The sequence below is a fragment of the Mus pahari genome, chromosome 5 (genome assembly GCF_900095145.1).
Source record: "Mus pahari chromosome 5, PAHARI_EIJ_v1.1, whole genome shotgun sequence".
Lineage (NCBI taxonomy): Eukaryota > Metazoa > Chordata > Mammalia > Rodentia > Muridae > Mus > Mus pahari.
In genome coordinates this window covers 128260209-128285428 of record NC_034594.1, presented here as the reverse complement: position 1 = coordinate 128285428, position 25220 = coordinate 128260209, and the positions used below count along the sequence as shown (strand labels likewise).

The window sequence follows — 25220 nt, the reverse complement described above, 5'->3', positions numbered from 1 at the left end:
AACTCCCCAATACTAGGAAGTAGAGAAAGGAGGGAGGGAGGGAGGGGGGGAGAGAGGGAGGGAGACAGAGAGAGAGAGAGAGAGAGAGAGAGAGAGAGAGAGAGAGAGAGAGAGAGGAGAGAGAGAACACGAGCCCTGAATACAGTCAGGGGTAGGTATATTGGAAATGACAAGAGCGGGCAACTTGCTGTATTTCAGTCAGGGGTTTCATTGTGTGTGAATTAGCTCTGGGTGCTCAGTTGACTAACCTCGGCTGTCTATCACTAGACTGTATAGTGATCAAGCAGTATTCTAATAGTTTGTCTATTGTTTGATTCCTAAGAAAAACCTTGATCAATTAATCACAGCTAAAAATCTTATGGGTTGAACCATTCTCATTAGTGATTCACCCAGTTGCCTTTTATGATAAGCACAGCTAGTTTGTTTTGAGGGGTTATATGCTACCACCTGGCCCTTCTATTCCAGAGTCTTTTTGATGCTACTGAGAGAGCCATGATGGGTCCATCTCTGATGAATGTGCCTATTCTGTGGTGGAGAGCAGACTCAGAGCCCTTCACTGATGCAGGTGCTTTCTTCAGTGACTCACTTCCTACAATATCCACTGAAGGGATCTTTCTAGGCCTCCTGAAAGAGAATGTATTTGGTTTTAGAGATGGAGAGAGTGATCACTTAGATCTATAAGCGGATCTCAGAAAAATGGAGCTATAAGGATGGGTTAAATTAATTTGGAAGGAGCAGTAAAATCTGATTTTAGTTTTTAATAAAGTTTAAAATCATCAGACATACATGAAAAATAAATTATCAAGCATATGAAAATGAAAGTCAGGTAGTTAAGGATAAAGGTAAATCTTGGCGGCATCCAGTAGAAATAACTTCTGAGAAACAGTCATGCAAAGGAAGCAGCAGAGCCAGAGACTACAGAACACTAAATCCTCACTGCAGTACGTACAATAACCGCAGCATGTACAATCATCTCAGTGTCTAAGAAGGCCGGCACTCTGCGGGCATGGGTCATAGAGAACCCCGTGGTATTGTTACTGTCTAGTCACCATTGTTTGCCAAGTGCTAACTATGTTCCATGGCATTTTACAATTCACTTAATCTTTACAAGTATTTTGTAGGAGAGTTGTTATAGCTTTATTCCACCTTTAAAAGCTTAACAAGAGTTGAAGAAATAAACTGAACTAAAATTTTAAGAGCTAATAGCAAAGATTTTAACACAAATATGCCTAGTTCCATATATTAAATTATGACCTTAAAATGTAAGTTACAATTATTTTATCAAGTAATTGACCTTCCATAACAATTGATTCTGCATCTCTGAATCAACCAATATATTTAGGAAAGGAATCAGGAAAGCGAAAGGCATAGCTCAGTGGTAGAGCACGTGAGTAGCATGTATGAGACCATGGCATCTCATTCTCTAAACAGTGCACTATAACAAACATTTATATTATATTAATATTATAAATCAGAACTTAAAACTTTTTTCTACTCATGATACCTTTTTATTTCCCAAATTTTTACTTGACTTATGAAAATTTGATAACAGATAACACATTTACTGGTAATAAATAATAAATAGATCTTAAAACAATACTCTGATTCATTAAGGATGAATACAGATTCACATGCTAGTGCGAAGAATGTGCTTACTTACCTTTTTCTAAAGAATTGAATCTTGGCTCATTCTTTGATACTATAGGAAATAGAGCAGCCTTAAAATTTTTCAGTACTTATCAACAATTTATAATTGTCTTTAATGATAATTTATAGTAACCTAATAATTGTCAACAATGACAATGACTTGTTTCACATGTGTAATAAACAATGGTAGCAGTTTTATAAGGGCTATCCTAGAAATTGTTAGAAAATTTTCTTAATCTCAAACCAAAATTAGTTTAATGATATTTTAAAAATATGAATTCTTGCAGCCTGGTCTACATAACAAGATCCAGGACAGCCAAGACTACATGGAGAAAGACCCTGTTTCAAAAAAATAACAAATGTCTGTCTATCTGTTTCTGTCTCAAAAAAAAAAAAAAAAAAAGCACACAAAAAAACATGGAGTGTGTTTTGTGTTAGCCTGTCCTGGAGTGTGATTGATATACCATTGTGTGTTGTTATCATTGTGGTTGATTCTCCTTTGGAGAAAACAGATTGTCCTTTTCTCAGCGTCGGTTGCAAATGACTTCTGACTTGGGGGTAGGACATTGTATCTATTTCCTCTTCTTAGTGTGTAGAACAACATAATTGTTTTATAACCAAAATTTAAAGTTCTTAAAACTGTCTCCAGACATTTCAAATGATCAGTTAATTATAACTCTTCCTTTAGATAGTTGGGAAATTTATTTTCAGTTAAACACTTCAAGATATTTCTGTAAATACTTCCAAAGCTTTTCAAAAACTTTTTATTGATTCTTTGTGAATTTCACGTTATGTACCCCAGTCCCTCTATATGAACCCTATACCCTTGCAACTCCCCCTCCTCCTGGAAGAAAACAAAAAATTAAAAAACAAACAGGCAACTTCTCATGTGGACGCTGGGATGTGTCCACAGTACACCCGTCTGTCCACACATCTTTACTTGCAAATGTTCATTCCAGTGAGTCACTGGTCTGTTTGAGGCCTCTGGCTTCTGCTACGCTTTCAATACTGGATCCTCACTGGGACTCCTCGGATATCCTGTTGTCGCCCTGTGTCATGAAGACCCTGCGGCTTTGGATCTGCAGGGCTGACCCCTTGACAAGCTCCAGCAGCTCATAGATGGGGTAGATGTTGGGGTGGGCCAGCTCGGTGTCCTGGATCTGGGCATGGAAGGTAGCTGAGTTGGTCAGCCATCCAGCTCTCCTGCATTCATGCCACCAGAGCCAGCTCTTCCTCTTTGCTCAGGTGAGGGGCAGGGCCACCTCATCTAAGAGTCAAGTGTTGGGACCCGCCGTCTCACACCAAGCCACTACATTGAGGGGCTGACAATCTCTCCTACACCCATGCCGTCAGGGCCACTTCTTCTGCACTTCCCAGGCAGGGGCCTGGTCCAGCTCTCCCATGCTCATGCCATTAGAGTAAGCTTAGCTCAGCATTAGGACAGCAACATGGCTCCAGGTGGCAGCTCAGACTACTGACGTCTACATGGAACTTTGGTGGTAAAGGCCACAGACATTGACACAGACCCCTGCTGTGGCAAGGCCATGGACCCAGACATGGCCCTCGGTGGCAACATGGGCCCAGACATCACCATGGCCTCAGACAGTAGCACAGACTACTCCTGTCAGGCTGTTCTTCACCACTGTTGTGTTTCCAGTTCAGCCTCTCTTCATAGTACATAAACCTTTGCTCTCTCTGTCTCTCCCATCTCTCCACCACATGCTTACTTGCTCATTGGTCTCTGGCTATCTTGTGCCCATCCAGGCTGTGTTTGTAGCCTCAAGTACATGCATTCCTAAAGAATCTTTTTTTTTTAACTTATCCACTTTACATCCTACTCACTGTCCCCCTCCCAGTTACCCTCTCCCACAATTCTTCCCTATCTGCCTCTGAGTGTGTGGGGGCCCCCAGGTGTCCCCCAACCCTGGCACTAGTCTCTGTGAGGCTAGGCACTTATCCCATTGAAGCCAGACAAAGCAGCCAAGCTTGAAGAACATATCCCATGTACAGGCAACACCTTTTGGGACCGGCCCCTGCCCCCCACCGCCTGTTTCAGTTGTTCAGAAGCTATATGAAAACCAAGTTGCTCATCTGCTACATATATACTGGGAGACCTAGGTCCAGTCCCTGTATTCTTTGATTGGTGGTTCAGACTCTGAGCCTCAAGGGTCCAGGTTAGTTGACTATGTTGGTCATCCTATGGAGTTCCTATCCCCTCCTGGGCCCACAATCCTTCCTCCTGTTCTTCCTTAAGAGTCCTCAAGCTCCATCCACATCCTCAGGCTGTGGGTGTCTGCATCTGTGTCAGCTGCTGGGTGGAGCCTCTCAGAAGACAGCCCTGCTAGACTCCTGTCTGTAATCATAACAGAGGATCATTAGTGTCAGGGCCTGGTGCTTGCCCATGGGAATGGGTCTCTAGTTGGGCCAGTTATTGGTTGGCCATTCCCTCAGTCTCTGCTCCATCCCCTGTCCCTGCATTTCTTATAGACAGGATAAATTTTGGAATGAAAGTTTTGTGGGTGGGTTGGTGTTTCTATTAGGGTTTCTGCCTGGCTAAAAGGAGGTGGCCTCTTCAGGTTCCATATCTCCAATACTGTGAGTCACAGCTAAGGATGCCCCATTGCTTCTTTGGTGCCTCTCTTATCTAGGTCTCTGTCTTGTCCTGGAGATGTCCCCCACCTCCCCACCCTGCCAGATGCAGATTTCCATTCATTCTCATGGCCTTCTGGCCATCCCTCCTGTCCCTCCCCACACCTGACTCTGAATCCCTCCATTCCCCCTCCATTCCTCTCCCAATCGTTTCCCTCCCTCCATGTGTCTCTTATGACTATTTTATTCCCCCCTAAAGAGTCTTCTTTAACCCTATTCTATTTTTTAACTGTTTAGGAAAACTTTCAAGCAAAGGTTTTAAAATGAGCTACCATTCAGGCAGCTTTTAATGAAGTTAATGATTTTTCTGATATCACAAAACACGTCGTCTACCTGGTACTCTGGGCTGTGAGTGGCTCCCTGGGAGAAGTACTGAGTAACCGTGTGTGCTCAGTGCACCAGCTGCTTTTTCTTTTTTGATACAAATTCACTGTCTCTTTCGGTGTTGCTCCAGTACCATCTATACAGACACAAGTACCATATTTTCACTGTAAAAAACTCTATTCGTGAATGGAAATGTTAGGTGATAGATATCGTGATATCAACTTTAAAGTGATATCCACCTTTCCTAAAGGGTGGCGAAAGAATAATTCCTCACATATACTTCCTTCTTAAACGTACCTACATAAAGAAACAATTATATTGTGTCAGAATTGATGTTTCATCTAACGAATTGCAAACTTTGGGTTGTCCAAATGCCAGTAAGAAACTGATCTTATCGGTCATTACAAAGTCCATAAGGTTTTTAAGAAGCAGCATTACTTGGTAAGAAAATTTTAGTAATTTCATAACCATATATTTTCCCCATATATTCATTTTTAATAGCAGCAGATAACACAAGATCTTTCGTCATGTAGCAGTTTTTAAGTTTTGGGATTAAATACAGAGTTTCAGGTAACACAAGGACATACTTTTAGTATCGTAGTAGCTTATTTTAGCTTGCTGCATGTTCACTATTAGGTTAATTTCATGGTCTCCACAGCTAAAAATTGATTTTCAGTTAAGCTGAGATTTTTTTTCACACTATCACAGTTTTTAAAGGTAAGTCCTGCAAGAGTGGCTGTCCTGCATATCCTGTTCTGTAGCAGACTGCAGCACTGCTGTCTGTGCCTTACCTCTTCTGTTCAAATTCAGCCACTTATCCATGACAGAGAGTGTCTCACCCTGAAATAAAAATATTACTCATAATCTCAAATAAATACTAGCTCTAGTGTATAGCATTATTTTAAGTTTAACTTATAATGTGGATATTTCTAGGACTACTAAGGTGCCTCAGTGTCTGCCACTTAGCAATGCAAGCCTCAGGACCTTAGGTCGATGCTCACTACTCACATAGGAGTGGAAGAAGAGAACCAGCTCCACAGAGTTTTCCTCTATCCTCCAGGTGTGCACACACACAAGTCATACACACTCACAATATAATAAATAAAGACTGTAAGATAATGTTCATGTACATATACAGCACTGGCTTTAGGATATAATGTTTGTGATGAGCAGGTTATAATATATTTAGGAAGATAGGTAGACAGACAGACAGCTATATGAATGGTTAAAGAAATAGAAGCCATGAATTTAAGGTAGAAAGGGTGTATGTGGGAAGAGTAGGAGGGAGCAAAGGGGAGGGGAAAACAATGTAATTATATTTTAATTTCAAAAACATAAACATTTAAAAAATTGATAGTTGTGCTTCTGAAGATACCAGCAGTGATGTTGAAGAAATAGTAAAGGGCTTTTGTCTTTACTTTCTGCACCTACATACTCATGTGTCTATGACAGAAGGAGATCATAGGAAATTGAACATTCAAACAGTACAACCTAAATAGACACTGTTTTGATACTTACACAATACTTAGAGGGATGGTGATAGGAAAATACTGAAAGTCTTTCCTGTAATTCCATCATTGTGATTCAAGGAGCAGGAAACCTTGTATATACAGAAAAAGCACCGTATTTCATAACATATAAGTAGTCTTGGTTCAGAGCTGAGTGCATTTGTGTATTCACAATCAAGGCTCAAATGAAGTTGTGAAATGTACCCTGGATGAGCACTATCAAACTAACTACTGCTTGATTGTCTTTCTTGATTTTGAATTAAATTTCTTAAATTACATGTTAAGAAAGCTTTTAATGTTGCCAGATGTTTTGAAAACCCCATATTCACCTATATAATACCATCTGATTGTGACCCAGAGTTGAAAAGGCTGTATGAATATAATTAACTGAAAGGTGACTTGAAGTATATGGACGTTTGTGTAGGTCATCTTAAAGTAAGTATTACTCCATCTGGTAGAAACACTTGCAGATCTGGGGTCATGAAACCAGTCCTTTTACTGAGGTACAACTATATACGTCTAACAAAAATGCACCTATCCAGAAATAGTCTAGTTTTTAACACACAGTGCATTGGTTTTAGTGTGGTTTTGAAAAACTTGTAGAGAAGTGATGAGGTTTGGTGACACAGCAAGTATAGCCTCAAGCTCTGATTCCAGACCTGTTTGTGTATGAAGCTGTAGAACCAGTGTGTACCTCAGTGGGTTTGTGGCAGTCAGAGGATAATTTGGAGGAGTTCTTTTTTCCCACCATATGGGTCTTGGATATTGAACTCTGGTTGTCAGGTTTGGCAGCAAGTGCTTCTAGCCATTTGGTGGACCTTCAGAAATGTATCTTACATGGCTCTTTTAAAATAAGATACACAACACACACAAAATCAGTTTTGTTATTTATTTTATTTATTTATTTATTTATTTATTTATTTATTTATTTATTTATTTATTCAAGTGCTGGGGATAAATCCTAGGCCTCATGCACGCACAGCAAGCACCTTACTAACTGGGCTGTATCCTTAGCCCCAGCGTTTACTCTCTTAGAATGTGTAATTTAAGTATGGGCACAGTGTTGTAAATCATCCCTATCTAAATCCAGAGCATTCTTGTCACCCTTAAGGACGTGCTGCCCCTTGTTCCGGCTGGTACCCACTCCACTGCTCTCCTTCCCTGCTGCTCATGTGCTTGTGTTTCTGTGGTGTCCTTGTTCTGGGCAGTTCATGGAAGTGGAGTCTGAGATTGACTTTTCTGTATGGCTGAGACTGCATTCTGCATATATGTTTGTACATGCAGCACACTACCTTTGTTTACCCATTCATCAACTGATAGACATTTGGGTGATAGGACGTGTTTATTTATGTATCAAGGTTTTGTGTGGGTACTTTATGTTCAGTGCTGTTCGATGTATTCCTAGGATCATTGTTGCTGATCACATGGTAAATTCCATGTTTAACTTATTGAGAACTACAAACTGTTTTCCAAATTCATAATAGTTGTACTCTTTTTAGTGACTCTACATTGTCTTATCTATGAAAACAAAGGATGCAGAAACAACTTCCCAGGGAGAGAAGTTTGAGGTAGAATGTGCAGGTTTTGAGCCAAAATGCTTTCTCTTATTATATTCTACATATCTTTATAATGTTTTCCCTAGAAATTCTCAGGAACCAAGTTAGTATAATCAAGAAAAATTTAGAATTCAATAAAATAAAAATGATCAAAATTGAGTTTGTTTATCACTTTTATAAAACAAGATTAGTAGATGAATACACTTTATTTTATTTTATTTTTAGACTTTAAAAAAGCTTTATATATATGGGTGTTTTGTTTGCATATATATCTTTAACCTGATTGGATAATGCTCTTTCCTTATAGAGAAGCTGGCAGAGGCTCAGCGCAGGTTTGCTACACTTCAGAATGAGCTTCAGTCATCACTGGATGTGCAGAAAGAAAGCAGTGGTGTCACAACATTGCGACAACGCAGAAAGCCAGTGTTCCACCTGTCCCATGAGGAGCGTGTCCAACATAGGAATATTAAAGACCTTAAGCTGGCCTTCAGCGAGTTCTACCTCAGTCTCATCCTGCTGCAGAACTATCAGGTGCTTAGTCTTACCCTACAGAATGGCATTGTAAAATAAGATTTCAGTAAGTAGAATTACCTTGGTCTGTAATGAATCCTCTAAAGATTGAAATCATCTTTATTCTTGGGGTTCTTGGAATTTAGATTTCTTTGTGGAAAGAAAAACAAAAATCAACAACCATGTATTAAAAGAATTAAAACTATTAATAAGACTTGTTTTTTAAGCAGTTTGTTTGTGTGTGTACGCACACTACCACAATCTTTTATAGGTGTGGCTCAACAGATATAGCATTTGCCGTTCAAGTCCAAACACTGGAGGCCAAGTTCCTGAGCCCATATAAAAGCTAGGCAGGCATGACAGCCCCCCTGTAATTCTGACATACAGGATGCAGACAGGAATTTCCTAGAGAGTATGGTTAGCCAGACTAGCAAAAGCAAAGAGCTCTTGGATCAGCAAGACAGCCAGCCTCAGCAATATCAAGTGGATAGCAAGTGTAGAAGATATTCAAATCAACTTCGAGCCCCATACACACTTAGTTTTAAGAAAATCATTCATGCAGTAGTTAAGGGTATCTTTTGGCTCAAAGACAGCAGTTTGCTTCATATTTAAACTCTTTGATGAACAAAAATAAATGTCACAATGTTGATTATATAAGTCTTTATATTCCTAACCAGTAGCTAAAGTTCAGAAAAGTATTGGATCTTTCTGTAACAGGCATTAATAAAACAAAAGAAAAGCAACTGGACAGCTAACATTTTTGCAGCTTGCCATGATAAAACAAAAGAGCTTCACTTTTTAGTTTGCCACTAAAAGAATTCCAATTTTAAAGTAACAATATCAAAAAATTAAGTTAGATTATGCTAGCTATATGCAAAGGCTAAAAATCTAGGCTGTTATATCAATTTTTTAAACCTAGTATGAAAAGTTTGAACATCCATATATGCTAAAATAAATCCTAATTCATGCATTTGTAATTTGTTATCATTACAAAACAGGTTTTCAAAAATAAACATTTATATATCTCAGAATCCAATATACCACTTTGCATTTTATCCTCTGATTATAATTTACAGTTTGCACATTGTAGGACAACAAGACATCTAAAAAGTAAAAGTTCCACAACAAATGTTTACCTGTGGTGACAGTGATGCAGCTTGGTTTATTGAATACTTGTCTATGGGTCTGCATAAAACTGGGTGTGGTGGCACATGCTAGATGGAAGCAAGAGAATCAAGATCACCCTCAGCTACACAGGGAGTTGAAAACAGCTTGTATAGGCTTTAAGACTATCTCAAAATAATACAGAAATAGGTTTTCTTTGTAATGTTGGATTGTTTGTTTTTTGTTTTGTTTTGTTTTTGAGACAGGGTTTCTTTGTGTAGCCCTGGCTGTCCTGAAGTACTTCTGTTAGACCAGGCTGGCCTCAAACTCACGGAGATCTGCCTGCCTCTGTTGAGATTAAAGGTATGCGCCATCACTGTCCAGCAAGTGTTGAATTTTTAAATACAAAGTACTTGAAATCCATATCTACAGTGATCTAAGTGTGTACCTTTCCTATCAATTTCATAATTTTCTTTGATGATTTAATGTTTTAACATTCAAAGAAGGACCCAGTTGAGATGAAAAGTAATACTGTGGGAGAAATAAATGATGAATTTCTTTGTTTTTGTTAGATTCCCCATGCTGATCGGAAACTTGAATCCCTCCTGATTTGGCCCTCTGAGTGCCTGGTTAATTAGCCACACACCTAGGCCCCCTTTTTGACATTTTTCCCCCATAGCTTTATAATTTAATTTTTTAAAAAATCATATCAATAACTGAATATGAAAAGAAACAAAATCATTTTCTACAGGTTTGGAATTTAGTATTAATGTAGTGCTGAACTGTTTGAAGTACTTGCTGCTTTTCTAGGGAGCCTGAGTTCATTTCCCAGTTGCCATATCAGGAGCTTCACAAATCTCTGTTAACTGTTGACCTTTTCTGTCATACAGTTACATAAACACATACGCAGAAAATAAAAATAAAGTAATAGGAAATATCCATATTTCAGCAACTTTTGTGTTGAACAATTATTAAAACAAACAAACAAACAAACAAGGACAAAACACAGACTTTTGTAAGCCACCATGTAGGAACTAGTAATCCAACCTGGGATTTCTGCAACAACAAAGAGCCATATCTAATAACTATAGAAGTTCTGTTGTAGAGCTGGACAGATGACCCAGTGCTTAGGAGCGGGTGCTGTTCTCCCAGAGGAACCTAGTGGCCTCTCAGGGCACCAGACATGCACACTGTGCACTTATATCCATGCAGGCAGAACTCTCATAAATACAAATAAATGGATATTTTTTAAACATCTTTTTTTTTTAAGATTTATTTATTTATTATATGTACGTACACTGTAGCTGTCTTCAGACACTCCAGAAGAGGGAGTCAGATCTTGTTATGGATGGTTATGAGCCACCATGTGGTTGCTGGGATTTGAACTCTGGACCTTTGGAAGAGCAGTCAGGTGCTCTTACCCACTGAGCCATCTCACCAGCCCATAAATGGATATTTTTAAAATTCTTTTCTATTAATTCTGTAAGAAAATATTCCTATTTAAAAATTTAAAAGTGTGTGTGTGTGTGTGTGTGTGTGTGTGTGCGCGCCTGATTATCTGTATGTACGTTGAATGCATGCAATATCCATCCATACCAAAGAGAGCATCAGATCCTCAGAACTGGAATTACAGGCAGTTGTGACTGTCTGATGTAGGTTCTGGGAATTGAATCCAGTCCTCTACAAGAACACCACATATACTTTTACCACTGAGCAATCTCTTCAGCCCCAAGAATATATATTTGTTTTAAAATGAGAAAGAAAGGAAATTGTAAAGCCATATCTAGGGCTGGGGAAAGTGTTTTTCATGAAAACATAAAGAACTGACTTAGATTCCTAAGACTAAAGTAAAAAAGGCCTATAATCCCAGATCAGGGGTGGGGAGGCAAGAGGATCCCTGGTGAGTATTGGCTGGCCAGTCTGTCCATCAAAGAAAGACCCTGTCTGAACAAAAAAGGAAAGATGGGGAAATCTATACACATGCATGGACATATACTACACTGCATGCAAACACACACACACACACACACACACACACACACACACACACACATTCTAGTTTCATGATGCATTATTGTACGAGGAATCGATTCTAACAAATGAGCAAGAACCCTTAGCAAACACAGATGACCTCACATGGGTCTAATGTAGACCCCAATCCATGCTTTCTACCATTTCAGATGATGAGCACAAGTGACTGGAGTTTAGGAAAATTCAGTCTCTTGATTTTGTAGAGGTTGAAGGAAGGTGAAGCTTCCACCCTTGTGTAGCCTGTGCAGTGGTCCTTTCTGCCTTTCCTCTGGCCTCTCCTTCTCACTTACATCCTTAAGCTGAAAGAAAGTGAAAGTTAAGAGAACTAGATAGGAGTCTGTTGTTAATGCCTATAGCAGTGAAAATCTCTTATTTACCACTGGGGGTGGGGTGGGGAAGGGAGGGAAGGAGGGAGAGAGAGAGAGAGAGAGAGAGAGAGAGAGAGAGAGAGAGAGAGAGNGAGGAGGAGGAGGAGGAGGAGGAGGAGGAGGAGGAGGAGAACAACCAACCCTCAAAAAACAAAGAATTAAAAGAAATGGATTCAGTGAATGATGAATTCAAGACATTTCCTGAAAGGACTCTTTTGGCCAAAGCAGAACAACAACCCATTTTGAAATGGTTATATGTGGGAAAGTTGGAAATAAAAGTGTTTGGAACTTAGGATTTTCGTTAATTTACTTGGAAGAGAAATGAGAACCCACGCCCAGGGACCAGACCCCACCCCCCAAGCAGTGTGGCGATGCATCTGGGAAGGCGCTGGTGCTCCCAGGTCTCAGTGTGTGCTCGGTCATTACTACTTCACTGCTTTAATCTTCTTTAATGATGCTATGAATGATAATTGTATTTATCTTTCTTCCTATAGAATCTGAATTTTACAGGGTTTCGAAAAATCCTTAAAAAGCATGACAAGATCCTGGAAACATCTCGTGGAGCAGATTGGCGAGTGATTCATGTAGAGGTGGCCCCATTTTATACATGCAAGAAAATCAACCAGCTCATTTCTGAGACTGAGGTACCTGCTTGCTTGCCATATATGTTCAGTTTCCATTGTTTGTGCGTTTTTTTTGTCTCATTTTATTACAATAAAGTTTAGCAGTACAGAAAAGTCGCATGACCATACTAATGGGCCAGTTTTCTTAAGCCCTGCAACAGGAGGGACTCTCTAATTACATTAAATACTGTTACACACTCAAACTTCCAATGTACAAGTACTTAGAAACAGTTACAACCCTCACCAAGCTAGGTTGGTGACATGAAGTCCAACAGCATTGGAAATGCTGCGAAGGCATAACTTTACAAATAGCAATGTAATCTTACAGAACTGGCCTTTATTTAAGGTGGTATGTTCATGTAATTCTAGCACCTTCACAATTTAACGAACCAAATTTACTATACTTGACTTCTAAAAACCTAAATGAAACATGAAAAAGAAGCCATGCAGTATATAAATTGCAACTTCAGGAAAAGTTCCTGTTTTATTATTCCAAATAATTTCTCCTATGTCAAATAAATGTCCAACAGTTCCTGGTATGTGGGAAGATTATGTTTGTTAACGTTACAATGAAGCTTTATAGACAGAAGTTTATCTATATAAACAGCACAAGTTGAGAAAAGGTTTAATCTCCAAACCTATTAGACTTGAAGTAAGATCAGTAACGGCCACCTTGCGACATTACAGGAGGTATCATGGGTGTTCCACGCTCTTGCCTAATATCCACTTATCAGTGAGTGCATACCATGTGTGTTTTTTTGTGACCTAGTTACCTCATTCAGGGTGATATTTTCTAGATCCATCCATTTGCCTGCGAATTTCATAAAGTCATTGTATTGTAGTATTCCATTGTTTAAATGTACCACATTTTCTGCATCCATTCCTCTGTGGAGGGACATCTGGGTTGTTTCCAGCTTCTGGCTATTATAAATATGGCTGCTATAAACATAGTGGAGCATGTGTCCTTATTACCTGTTGGAGCATCTTCTGGTTATATGCCCAGGAGTGGTATAGCTGGATACTATGTCTAGTTTTCTGAGGATCCGCCAGATCAATTTCCAGAGTGGTTGTACCAGCTTGCAGTCCCACCAGCAATGGAGGAGCATTCCTCTTTCTCTACATCCTCACCAGCTCCTGCTGTCACCTGAGTTTTTGATCTTAGCCATTCTGACTAGTGTGAGGTGGAATCTCAGGGTCGTTTTGATTTACATTTCTCTGATGACTAAGGATGTTGAACATTTCTTTAGGTGCTTCTTGGACATTCGAGTTTCCTCAATTGAGAATTCTTGTATTTTAAAGAAGTAATTCACCATTTTTGTCCTGTAGGCTTTTGTAAATTGCTGGCTTAGAGTACCTATGTTCCTTTTATTTATTATTTTTTTTTAAGATTTATTTTATTTATTTGAGTACACTGTAGCTGTCTTCAGATACACCAGAAGAGGGTATCAGATCCCATTACAGATGGTTGTAAGCCAACAAAAGGTTGCTGGGAATTGAACTCAGGACCTCTGGAAGAGCAGGCAGTGCTCTTAACCACTGAGCCATCTCTCCGATCTGAGTACCTGTGCTCTTATTTAAGGTCTTTTTCTTTTGCTTATCAGTATACTTTTCAAGAGGCTATCAAGACATTATACACATAATAACTTATATAAAACTTGATCATTTCTCTTTTAGGCTGTGGTCACCAATGAACTTGAAGATGGTGACAGACAAAAGGCTATGAAGCGGTTACGGGTCCCTCCATTGGGAGCTGCTCAGGTTAGTACTCGCTTCCAGGGCTTTGTTTCCTTTTGCATATTTAATAACACAATATTGCTGTTGCCTGGTATCATTACCTTAAAAGATTTTGTAAGTAGTTGCTTCTATTCTCATTAAAAAAAAATAGATTCTAGGATCCAGGCATGGTGACACATGTTTTACTCCAGTGTACTCCACTGTTTGGGAGGCTAAGGCAGGATAACCACTAGTTCAGGGCCAGCCTGGGTTACATAAGGAAAGAAAAGGGGAGGAGGAAAGGAAAGAAGGGAGAGAAGGAAAAAGTCAGTGTGAGCCTCCACATAGTAATGCGTTACAGAGCCTTACCCCTTTCTCTTGGTGCTGCCCCGCAGCTCCCTCCCCTACGCCGTCTTAGACATACTTGCTTCTTGGTATTATCAGCTGGGATGAGGCTTTTTGTTGTTGGTCATGAGATGGGAGATTTAGATGTACCGGGTTTCCAAAACAACAGTTATGTCCCCTGTAAAAGAGGATGGTGAGGGGATTCATTAAATGCTGTTTCTATAGCATTTAAGTCATATCTCTGTCTCAAACATGTCTCAATAATTAAAATGATTTTTATCATAGAGTATTTTGTGTGACAATGTATTAAAATTAATACTGAAGAGTTTATATATAATAACTAGCATGTATGAAAAATTAGAATTAATGTTATACTTAATAGGAAAACAGTGAGACTTCCCTTACAAGACCAGGAGCAAATTGTATATTCAATCTTAGGACTGTCATTGAACGTTTTCCCGGTGATTATGGCCAATGTGATAAGGTCAGAAAAGGCATTCAGGTTAGAAAGAAAGACGTAAAGGTGCTAGAGGGTTTGTTGTTTTGCTGTTATGTTTGTTTATCAGTGATTTGATGATCTCTGTAGAAAATGGAATGACTCATAGCTACTACAGCTCATCAGGGTGTAGCACGCCTGCAGAGTAGTGTCAGGTCACAAAGGATCAAGTGTGACTGCACGTAAAACTTCCCCAGTGAGGGTGGTGTGTGTGTGTGTGTGTGTGTGTGTGTGTGTGTGTGTGTGTGTGTGTGTAGATTGGTAAGTTAGTTTTAAAATGCATGGAAATGCAAAAGACCTAGAGTAGCCAGTATATCTTTGGAGCAAATTAGAAGGTTGCAATATTAGCACTACCTGGTATAAAAACCTATTAAAGCCGAAGTAATCAAGGTAGGGCTATAATAGACAAATACAGGATAGAATCTAAAAATAGATGAATATATTTATACAACTAGTTTTCAGTACAGACATAAAGCATGCCAGTAGAGGAGAATAATGTGTTCAACAGATAGCCTGGGCAGTTGGATTCCCTGTGCAAAATGAAATCATGAACCTAAGGTAAACCTAAAGCTACAGAGTTTTAGGAGAAAGTTAGGAGACAAGTCATGGCAGCTTTGGCTTCTTAGAAATGACATCAAAGCACCTCATCAAAGTTACAAACATATCTTCAATAGAATCTATTAAGGAGAATGAAGGGTATTCAACTAGGAGAAAATATTTATAAAAACCTATTTGGTAAACAACGTATTTTACTAAGAACATATGGAAAACTCCAATACTCGGTAGTGAGCAAATAACCTGAACCTCATCAGTGCTCATTGTGTAGGCAGAAAACAGGAGCCAGGCAGGTTGCTCAAAGTCAACGCCGTCAAGACATGCAGACTAAAGCCACAGAGGGATACTCACACTTCTATATAACTTTTCATAGCACCTTTATTCATACTAGCCACAGCTGTAACAACTCATGCCCATCAGTAGGTAAACAACTGTGCAATATCTGAACAATTCATTACTATTCAACCTGAAAAATAATCGAGAGAAAAAGAAGTCAGGTTTTTTGATTGTCTTCATTGTGGTTATGATTTCATTAATATCCACATGTACTAAATCTTGTAAAAAAATCTTATCATTATATACTTTAAATCTAGTATTTATGCAATTCCTTGTATGCCAGTGTATTCAGTAAAACAGTATTTTAACAAAACCATAGACACATCATAGTCAAACTGATTGAAAGATAGAGGAAAAACTATAACACCAGAAGAACAAACACAGAAATTGTGCTTTAAGTGTATATAGTTTATTATATCATGGATATGAATATAAAACCTTAAAATAAGAAAATTAATTTTAAACATTAAAGTGTTTAAGAATGTGTTTAGGGAGACGTGAAGAAAACATGAAGTGGTTATCTGGTGGGGAGGCAAGGTCCACAGTGAGAAAGCAAGGGACAGCAGGGAGGGTGGTGTCTAAAGACAGGGCAGTCACTATATGGGTTCACTGTACCGGCTGGTCCTAACATTCTAAATGGGTGATAGACATCCTTTTAGAATGTAGTGTGCAAATTTTGAAACTAAAGTAGCCTTTAAGAAAAGTTACTGTCTTCCTTCTAGATACTTTCATTCTGAAACTGACAATACAGATAGCTCTTGTGACAAATAATCAAGAGTTTTGATGTGTGTGTGCGTGTGCGTATTGACCAGAGGTGGACAGTGGGTGTGTTCCGTAGTCATTTTCCACCTTGTTTTTGGAGACAGAGTCAGTGAACCAGGAGCTCTCCAGTTTGTCTGGGTTCACTGTCCAGAGAGGTCCAGGAATCTGTCTGCCTTTACCTACCTGGCACTGGGATTACAAACATGCACTGTGCCCAACCTTTCATGTGGGATCTACCTGGCTTTTTATGTGGGTATTGGGTATCCAACTCATGTCCTCATGCCAACACAGCAAGTACTTAACTGAATGAACATCCCCCTAACCCCATGATTCAGATTTCTGTAAAAGAACTCAATAGTGTCCCTATTCTAGTAATAGGATGGTGGCGTGGAAATGATCCCCTGCTTCAGAGTTACAAAGGTTAGGATAATAAAATATATTGTCCTTGTACAGCTTTGAGGTTAATGCCACTAAGTTACTCTACTGTGGCACACATTCCATGTGCTTGCTGTTGTCTTTTACTCAGAGTTCTGTTTTCTGTCCACAGCCTGCACCAGCATGGACTACTTTTAGAGTTGGCCTATTTTGTGGAATATTCATTGTGCTGAATATTACCCTTGTGTTTGCAGGTAATTCTTACCTTTTAACTCATTTGTTCTTATAATGTTTATGTCATATTCTGTCCTTCCGTAAAGACCCAAGCATATCTACCAAAATCACTGTAAGAAGTTTGTGGGGTGGTTTTAGACATTTGTTTATTTTTCCTTTGGGATATAATTTTGTAGAACATCGATGTCTATTTACTATCATTTTCTAGTCTTTAACTTCAGGAGTTTTAGAGTTCAGCTATTAGACTTAACCCTGGGCCAGGAAGATGGCTCACTGGCTAAAGATGCTTGCTACCCAGTCTACTTACATAAGTTTTGACCCCTTCATGTTAGAATAAGAAAACTGACTCCCACAAATTGCCCCCTGACATCTTTGTGTATGGCATGGTATATGCCCACATGCACACATACACACAAACACTAAGTAAAAAGTGTAATTAATATAAGAACTTGTTTTCTTTGTTATAGATGAAGATAAATACATTACAAAGTTCATTCACTAACCCTTATTTATTCTGCTTATTATAGAGACTCCTCACATTTCCCCAGAATCTGCTTATAATTGCTCTGCATGCAGTCTTTAGAGGTTTAGCTATGTAGTTTTCAAGACAGTGAAATCTAAATATAGGGCTGGGGTTGGAGCTTAGGTGATAATGCTTGCCTAGCATGTGTGAAGTCCTGTGTTCAATCTCCAGTACTGCATAAAACCAGGTGTAGTAGCACAAACCTGTAATCCCAGCATTTAGGAAGGGGAGGTACAAAGATGAGGAGTTCAAAAATTTCCTCAGCTACATAGTGTATGAGTGTGCTTGAGGCCAGCCTGGCATAAATGATTTCCTATCTCAAAAAAATAAAACAAACCCACACCCCAAGAAATTAAAAAGGGATTTCTATAAGAGCAACTATAGTCCCAGCTTTAAGAAATAATATAGTGCCAAGCAACAGGCAGCCTTATAAAACCTGCCTAAGAATTTGAGCAGCCCTTCAGTAGCATTTCACCTTATCACAACTGGAAAACCTTCAAATGTCCCACCTGTTTTTCCTATTAAATTTCTTTAGGATTTCTTTCCTAGTTTCTTTCCCAAGTCATAGTGTTTTTTGTGGCATTGAAATGTTGGATAGTTCCAGTATATTCAGTTCTCATGTTTCTACTTTCTATGTTCATTTTCTACCTAGACAAATTATTCAAGCTTATGGCTACAAATGCTATCTATATGCTAATGACTCACAAGTGTATATTCACTCTCCTCTGAAAAAGATCTAATTGACTGTTTGGCTATCTAATAGGCATTTCCCATTAAATAGACAAAATGACCCTTGATTTTTTTTTTTTGTTGTTAAGTCCCCAGATAAAGCCCAAAAGTCCCTATTTACCACTGTGTTAGCTAAAATCATCAATGCAAAAAAAAAAAAAAGAAAGAAAGAAAGAAAAAGAAAAAGAAAAAAAGAAAGAAAGCAAGCCTTATTTTGGCTAATGGTTGTAAAGATTTTAGTCCTTAAACACTTGGCCCTGATACTTCAGGCCTGTGGCAAGGCAGAACATCATGGTGGTCACAGTATTAGAGAGCCAAGTTTCTTACTGAGCTTGACCTTTTAAAGTCTCTCCCTCCCAGTAAACGACAAGCTGGGGGGACAGCACACATGACCTTTGGCTTATACTTAGACTCCAAACAACATCTTTCATATTTTATATTTCATATCAAGAAATATTGCTGTGTCTTCATACTGTTTGAATTTTATCACTTATCACTCCATCCATTAGTACCGTCTTTGTCTCAAGAGTCATTTTTTATTTACTGTATAACAGTATGCATTCACTGTAGCCCTCTTCTAACCACAAGTCTGTGGGAGGGAGGGTGGTTTTCTTTCTCTGGTTCTCCTTTCCTCAGCCCCTCCCCCACCATAGTAAACAAGACCTTCAAGGATATTGCACTTGAGTTGTTTGTTATTTCCTATCCTGTCTTTCTCCCCTGAGTTCACTCAGTTGTATTTACTTTTCTTTGAACACATTTGTTGCCTAAGGAGCTCTTTCCCAGGGTGTCTATTTGTCTTATTCTTTCCCTTCCCTTAGATCTCTATTCAATGCTGTCTTTTCAGTGAGGCCTTCTGTGATCACCCTACACCAAAATACTCTCATCTGTATTTTCTATCCCTTCAGCTTACATTAGTTTTCTTGAGATGCTTGTGACATGACAGTGCATCCCGTACTCATGTCTCTACTTCCCACTAGCGTATGAGCAATATTTGGACTTGATCCCAAACACCTTGATGCCTGGACTTTTGTCTCTGTCCTAGAACACTACATGGAGCATAATAGGAGTTTAACAAGTATTGAGGAAGTCTGAATGGGTAGAAGAAAAAAACCAGTTGAGATTAAACGATGTACAGAACTTTATTTTTTCTTGCAAGCATTCTCCTCAGCATTGCCTGTTTTACATTATAAAGTTATAACCCTAGTTGCAAGGGCTTTTACATGAACTCTCCTATTGACAGTATGTTTTCATGTATTATTAGAGTTCTCTGGGTAGAGAGAGATGGCTCAGCCATTACTCAAACCAAAACTCTGAGAGTTCTCCTTCCCACCAGTTGCTAAAAAGTATTATGCACCCGTAGCATACAAATTAATATTGATGTAATTTATGATAATTTTGTAACCTGTTTCTGTGTATATAGGGTAATTATAGTTTACTTGTATAAAATATATGAAAATTCTACAGTTCCAACGTTCACCTAGATTGTCAAGCTAGCTGCCACGGGAAGAACGTATATCCTGCCTGAGTCTCAGTTATAGCTCCATCATTAGCTGTTAGTTGGTCGTATGGACAATTGTTCTTTTCTAAAACAGTTTCCTGGGGGCTAGTGAGATGGCTCAGCAGGTAAGAGCACCTGACTGCTCTTCTGAAGGTCCTGAATTCAAATCCCAGCAACCATATGGTGGCTCACAACCATCTGTAACAAGATCTGACTCCCTCTTCTGGAGTGTCTGAAGACAGCTACAGTGTACTTACATATAATAATAAATAAATAAATCTTTAAAAAAAAAAGTTTCCTCACCTATTCAATGAACTCAATACCTTAAACTTACAGGAGTCTTGAGAATTTATTTTTATTTGTTCATCCCTAAGTAGCTTTTTTTTTTTTTTTTAGAGAATTATTTATTATGTATATGAGTACACTGTAGCTGTCTTCAGATACACCAGAAGAGGGCATCAGATCCCATTACAGATAGTGGTGAGCCACCATGTGGTTGCTGGGAATTGAACTCAGGACCTCTGGAAGAGCAGTCAGTGCTCTTAATTGCTGAGCCATCTCTCCAGCCCCCTAAGTAGCTTTAAAAATCTGGTGTGTGTGTGTGTGTGTGTGTGTGTGTGTGTATGTATGTATTTTGCATAAATGTAAATGTAAGCACAGTCACATAGCACTACACAGGTAGAGGATCAGAACCACATCAGGCATCACTTCATCTTGTTTTGAGGCAGGGCTTCTTTCTGTGCCAGACAAGCTGGCCTACGAGCTTCCAAGATTCTCCTATCTCCGCCTGCCATCTTGTTGCTGGAGCATAGGGATTATAGATCAGTGTTATAAAAATCTCGATTTTATGTGAATCCCTTGAATTCAAATGCAGAGCCTCTCACTAGCACCATAAGCTCTTTGCTCACTGCGCCATCTCCCAGTCAACCCACAGGTCACTTTTATGTGTCTCATGACTCCCCTTGGTCCCCATGAGTCTTCAGACGAAGAAAAGAGCAGCAGCAGCCGCAGCAGCAGCTGCAGTGTTGTGGGGAGGGGAGTGAGTTGTGTAGCTCAGTAGCTGAATGCTTGCCTGTCATAAATGGACTCCTGAGTTCAGTCCCCGCTACTTAAAAACCAGGAGAAATCAATCCTTAAGAGCTTAAGACAAGGAAAGAAGCAGATGTCTTTCATGTGAATTAAATGGAAAGGGGCTTTGTTTGTGTTTTATTTTTTAGCTTAGGACAAGCTGAGTTTTTAGTAAACATAAGCTATAATATTGTGACAGTTTGGTTTCTTAATGCATGCAATTTATACATCTAGCATTACACATTAAGTTCTAGCCTCACTACCCCTTTTTTTGTTTGATTTCCGTGTGTATTGGTAAGGGGGAGGGTAAACAGATAAAGCCAGCTGTCTATCTTTATTTATCTCCCCTCGGGTACTGAGGAGATAGCAGTGTTGAGAGGCAGAGGGACACACAGCAGAAGTAATGCATGTACAAGCACGGTTCTTTTCTTTGCGCATTCACATAAAAAATTATGTGCATAATTGCTGTGGTCTCTCAAGGGGACATGGCCTAGTGTTCAATAATTTGCCAGAAAAATCTCCTATCTCAGAGTTTTAGTTTCATGAATGTTAAATTTTTCCTGTATGGATTTTTGTTTTTTAGTTTTTCTTCTATTAACCTTTGCTCAATTTGAAATAATCAAAGTATGCCAGATTTCACTTACTACTTAACATTTGCAGCAGATACAAGAGTGTAAAATAAGCACTTGTAAATTAATGGCAAGACTGTTGATTATTGAAATCTCTTGTGAGAATAATTGGTAGTATATGTAAAGTGTTAAATCAATTTTAATTAATTTATTTTTTATAAATTTATCTTACAACCTAGGAGGCTACAATACAAAGAAATTCTTTTGTGCCATGTTGCTTATAATAGTAGCCCCTTAGAAACTGCTCACATAGCTACTAACTGAGCTGTGTACATGAGTGGCATTGCCATGTACAGTGGCAATCGTAGGGTAATGTGGAAATGAAAGATAGGCATAGAACCTCAGAGAACTGCTTGACACCGTTTTCCAAAGCTGACTGTGTACTAACCTATTATCTGGCTTTAGTAATAGAAGTGAGGACACATATCTACAAGAAAGCATTCGAGAACATTAGTAACTGTACAACCCGAATGTTCTGTCAACAGCATAACAGATGCTTTTACCCAATGAGATGGTGTGGAGAAGGGAGAAGAACGAAGTGTAGCCACATGCAGGGACATAGATGGAAGCTTATTAGTGAGGGTTATGGAACATGAAGTTAACCATTTTGCAGTAAACAAAAGAAACCAAACACCAAAAGTACACAGTATATGATTTAATTTACAAAAACATTAAAGATTATTGTTAGAAGACAGTGCTTAGCGTGGCTGGACCAGGGCAGGCACTATTTTGTGATAAATTTTAACAGTGAATCAGGACCTAGAACAACAAAAGAAAACAGATTCAGCAATTTGATCCAGTACAGTGAGGACCATAGTTACAAGGTTTAGAATAGGCTTCTGTTTGGGTCATTGGTGTTTGTTTTTAGTTTAGCAGACATGTGGGGGTTTGTATGTGACTTATAGACAAGTGCAGCCAGCTCTGAAGCTGAATTACGGAGATTAAATCCCTGTGTCCTTAGACAGGGGACTTGATTTAACTCTGTTTCTTCATGTATCTCCTGTTTAAAAAAAAAAGAGTATGTTTTTTGCTGTGAAAATTATTAAAATTATGCACAGCAAGCAACACAACATCACTTAGTCCAAGACAGCTGCCTAAAGAATGTTAGCTATCCTTTCATTATGAACTTATAAATCTATGTGAGAATTTAGAGTGGTACAGTAGATAGCTTTTATTATATGAACCCATTATTCACAGAGGTGACATTCTTATTCTTAAATAGAAATTATAGTAACTCATCTTATTTTGTAATTTCTTGGGATCTGTTGTGATGATCTTGTCTAGCAAAAAAGTGTTGTAATTTAATTCTCAGCCTACCTACTGGGGAGATTGTGCCAGAAAGTTGATATTTTGTAAATTGGAGCACTTACCTTTTAGAGATTGTATAGTTCAAAGTTTGTGTTCTTTAGTAAATAATTTGACTATTAACCGTTAAGACTGTTGTGTGTCTTTGAAACATTTTGAAAGTAAATCAGTTCATTAACAAATGTAGTCTTGTGTTTTTATTCAAATGCTATTTCTTTAGCACTTACTAGCTTACTGAATGTCTTCAGTGTTTGTTGTTGCTGTTGTAGCTACTGCCACTGATGATGGCAATTTTTAAAAAACATTTCTCATAAAGTGTAGAGTTCAAGGATGTTTTCATTAAATATCATTGTCCTAGTTTGCATCACTGTTGCTGTGATAAAATACTCTGACCAAAGGCAAGCTGGGAAGAAAAGGGTTTATTTGGCTTATACTTTCTTTCTTTTTTTTTTTTTTTAAACTTCCAAGTCACAGTCTGTCATTAAAAGTTGCCAGAGCCCTAACTAAAGGCTGGAACCTATAGCAGAAACCATAGAGGAATACTGCTTACTGGCTCACTTGGTGGCTGGCTTTTACTGCCTAGGAATGGTACTGCCCACAGTGAGCTGGGCCCTCTCACATCGATCATCAGTCAAGACAGTCTCCCAGAGTCATAGTCACAAGCAGTTTCTCAATTGGGAATACCTCTTCCCAGGTGACTCTAGGTTATGTCAAGTTGACAATAAAAACTGACCAACATAAACAGTCATATTAATTAGAAGCATTTTGTATGATGCTATCAAGTAGAACATAGTCTTTCTAAGTATATATGTGTGTATATGTATATTTCATGACTGTGCATTATATTTTCTTGTTCGTGACAATTTTCTTCATATGTAGAAATAGTCCCACCAGGATTATAAATATTTGTATCCTGAAACTATGACCATAGATGTTAACTAGACAAAATTAGAAAATTGTGGAATGTTACAGCAAATCTATGAGTGGTGAACCATTTAAACATTTAAGCTTCACAGAAGAATTGCAAAGATAACACTCTTTCTCTGTGCATGTATATGTGTGTTGTATGGATATGTACAGGTATACCCAGCATGTAGCATATACAGAGGCCAGAAGAGGGTGACAGGTGTTCTTTCTTTCCTTCTTTCTTTAGATTTATTTATTCATTTTATGTATATGAGCATACTGTAGCTCTCTTCAGACACACCAGAAGAGGGCATCGAATCCCATTACAGATTGTTACAGGTTGTAAGCCACCATGTGGTTGCTGGAAATTGAACTCAGGACCTCTGGTAGAGCAGTCAGTGCTCTTAACCACTGAGCCATCTCTCCAGCCCCCAACAGGTGTCTTTCTTATTCTCTGCTTTATTCCCTTAGGGCAGGTTGCTTTCTGAACTTGAGGCTGGTCGTTTTGCTAGACTGCTGGTTAGTGAGCAGGCCAGGCCTGCCTGGCTCCATGGCGCAGCACTAAGTTATAAACAGTTAGGACCATGCCTGCTTTTATATGGTGCAAACTCACTTCTTCATGCTTGCTTACACTAAACCATTTCCTTGACCTCAAAATGAACTATTTCACTTTAAGCACTCAGCATTGCTGCACAGTCTACCTAAACATTTTATCGTCTTAAAAGGAAGCTCAGTGACAGATTTCATTTGGTCCAGCTGTTGACAACTACTGTCTTTATTTCTATCTTTATGGATATACCTATTCTAGATGGTTCATGTAACTGAAATCTTCATTGTGAACATGTGTATATGTATTTGTATATGACTTCTTCACTTAGCATGTTCTCAACATCCATTCATGATGTGGCATTAGTCAGTACTTCATTCCACACACGTACCACAGTTTGTTTATCCATTCATCCGTTCATAAATATTTTGCTTCTTCTAAGTTAAAATTTTGTGTTTGTTTGTTTAAATTATTATACTGGGGGCCATGGGCATGTGCTCGCTGTGGCTCACAGATAGTGGTCAGAAAACGCCTGTATGGGCGACTTAGGTCAGTGAGTTCTTTGCTTCTTATTGGGGCCAGAAATGGAACTCAGGTGTGCAGGCTCGGGGTATGTTTAACTTTATAGAAAAACACCATATTGTTTTCTATAGAGGTTATACCACTTTCCATTTCTATCAGTAATGTATGAGGGTTCTGTTAAATCCATCCAAGTGGATGTGAGGTATTTCGTTATTCTTTTAATTTGCATTTTCTTAATAACTAATCATTTCAATTTCTCCTAGGTTTGTTAGTCATTTATGTATTCTTTGGATGACTAAATCTTTTGCCCACATATGCTTTTGTCTGAAACTAGAAGAATTTTTTTTTAAGATTGAT

At 38.7% G+C, this 25220-nt stretch overlaps 1 protein-coding gene across 1 annotated transcript in view; it reads left to right on the top strand.

The window, feature by feature from the left end:
* Nucleotides 1-25220, top strand: part of Xpr1 (xenotropic and polytropic retrovirus receptor 1) — a 174818-nt gene that overhangs the window by 107132 nt on the left and 42466 nt on the right. Inside the window, exons 4-7 of the mRNA XM_021197505.2 lie at nt 7992-8215; nt 12192-12341; nt 13995-14078; nt 17075-17156. Coding sequence (XP_021053164.1) covers nt 7992-8215; nt 12192-12341; nt 13995-14078; nt 17075-17156 — 540 coding nt within the window. The remainder of the gene's footprint in view (nt 1-7991; nt 8216-12191; nt 12342-13994; nt 14079-17074; nt 17157-25220) is intronic.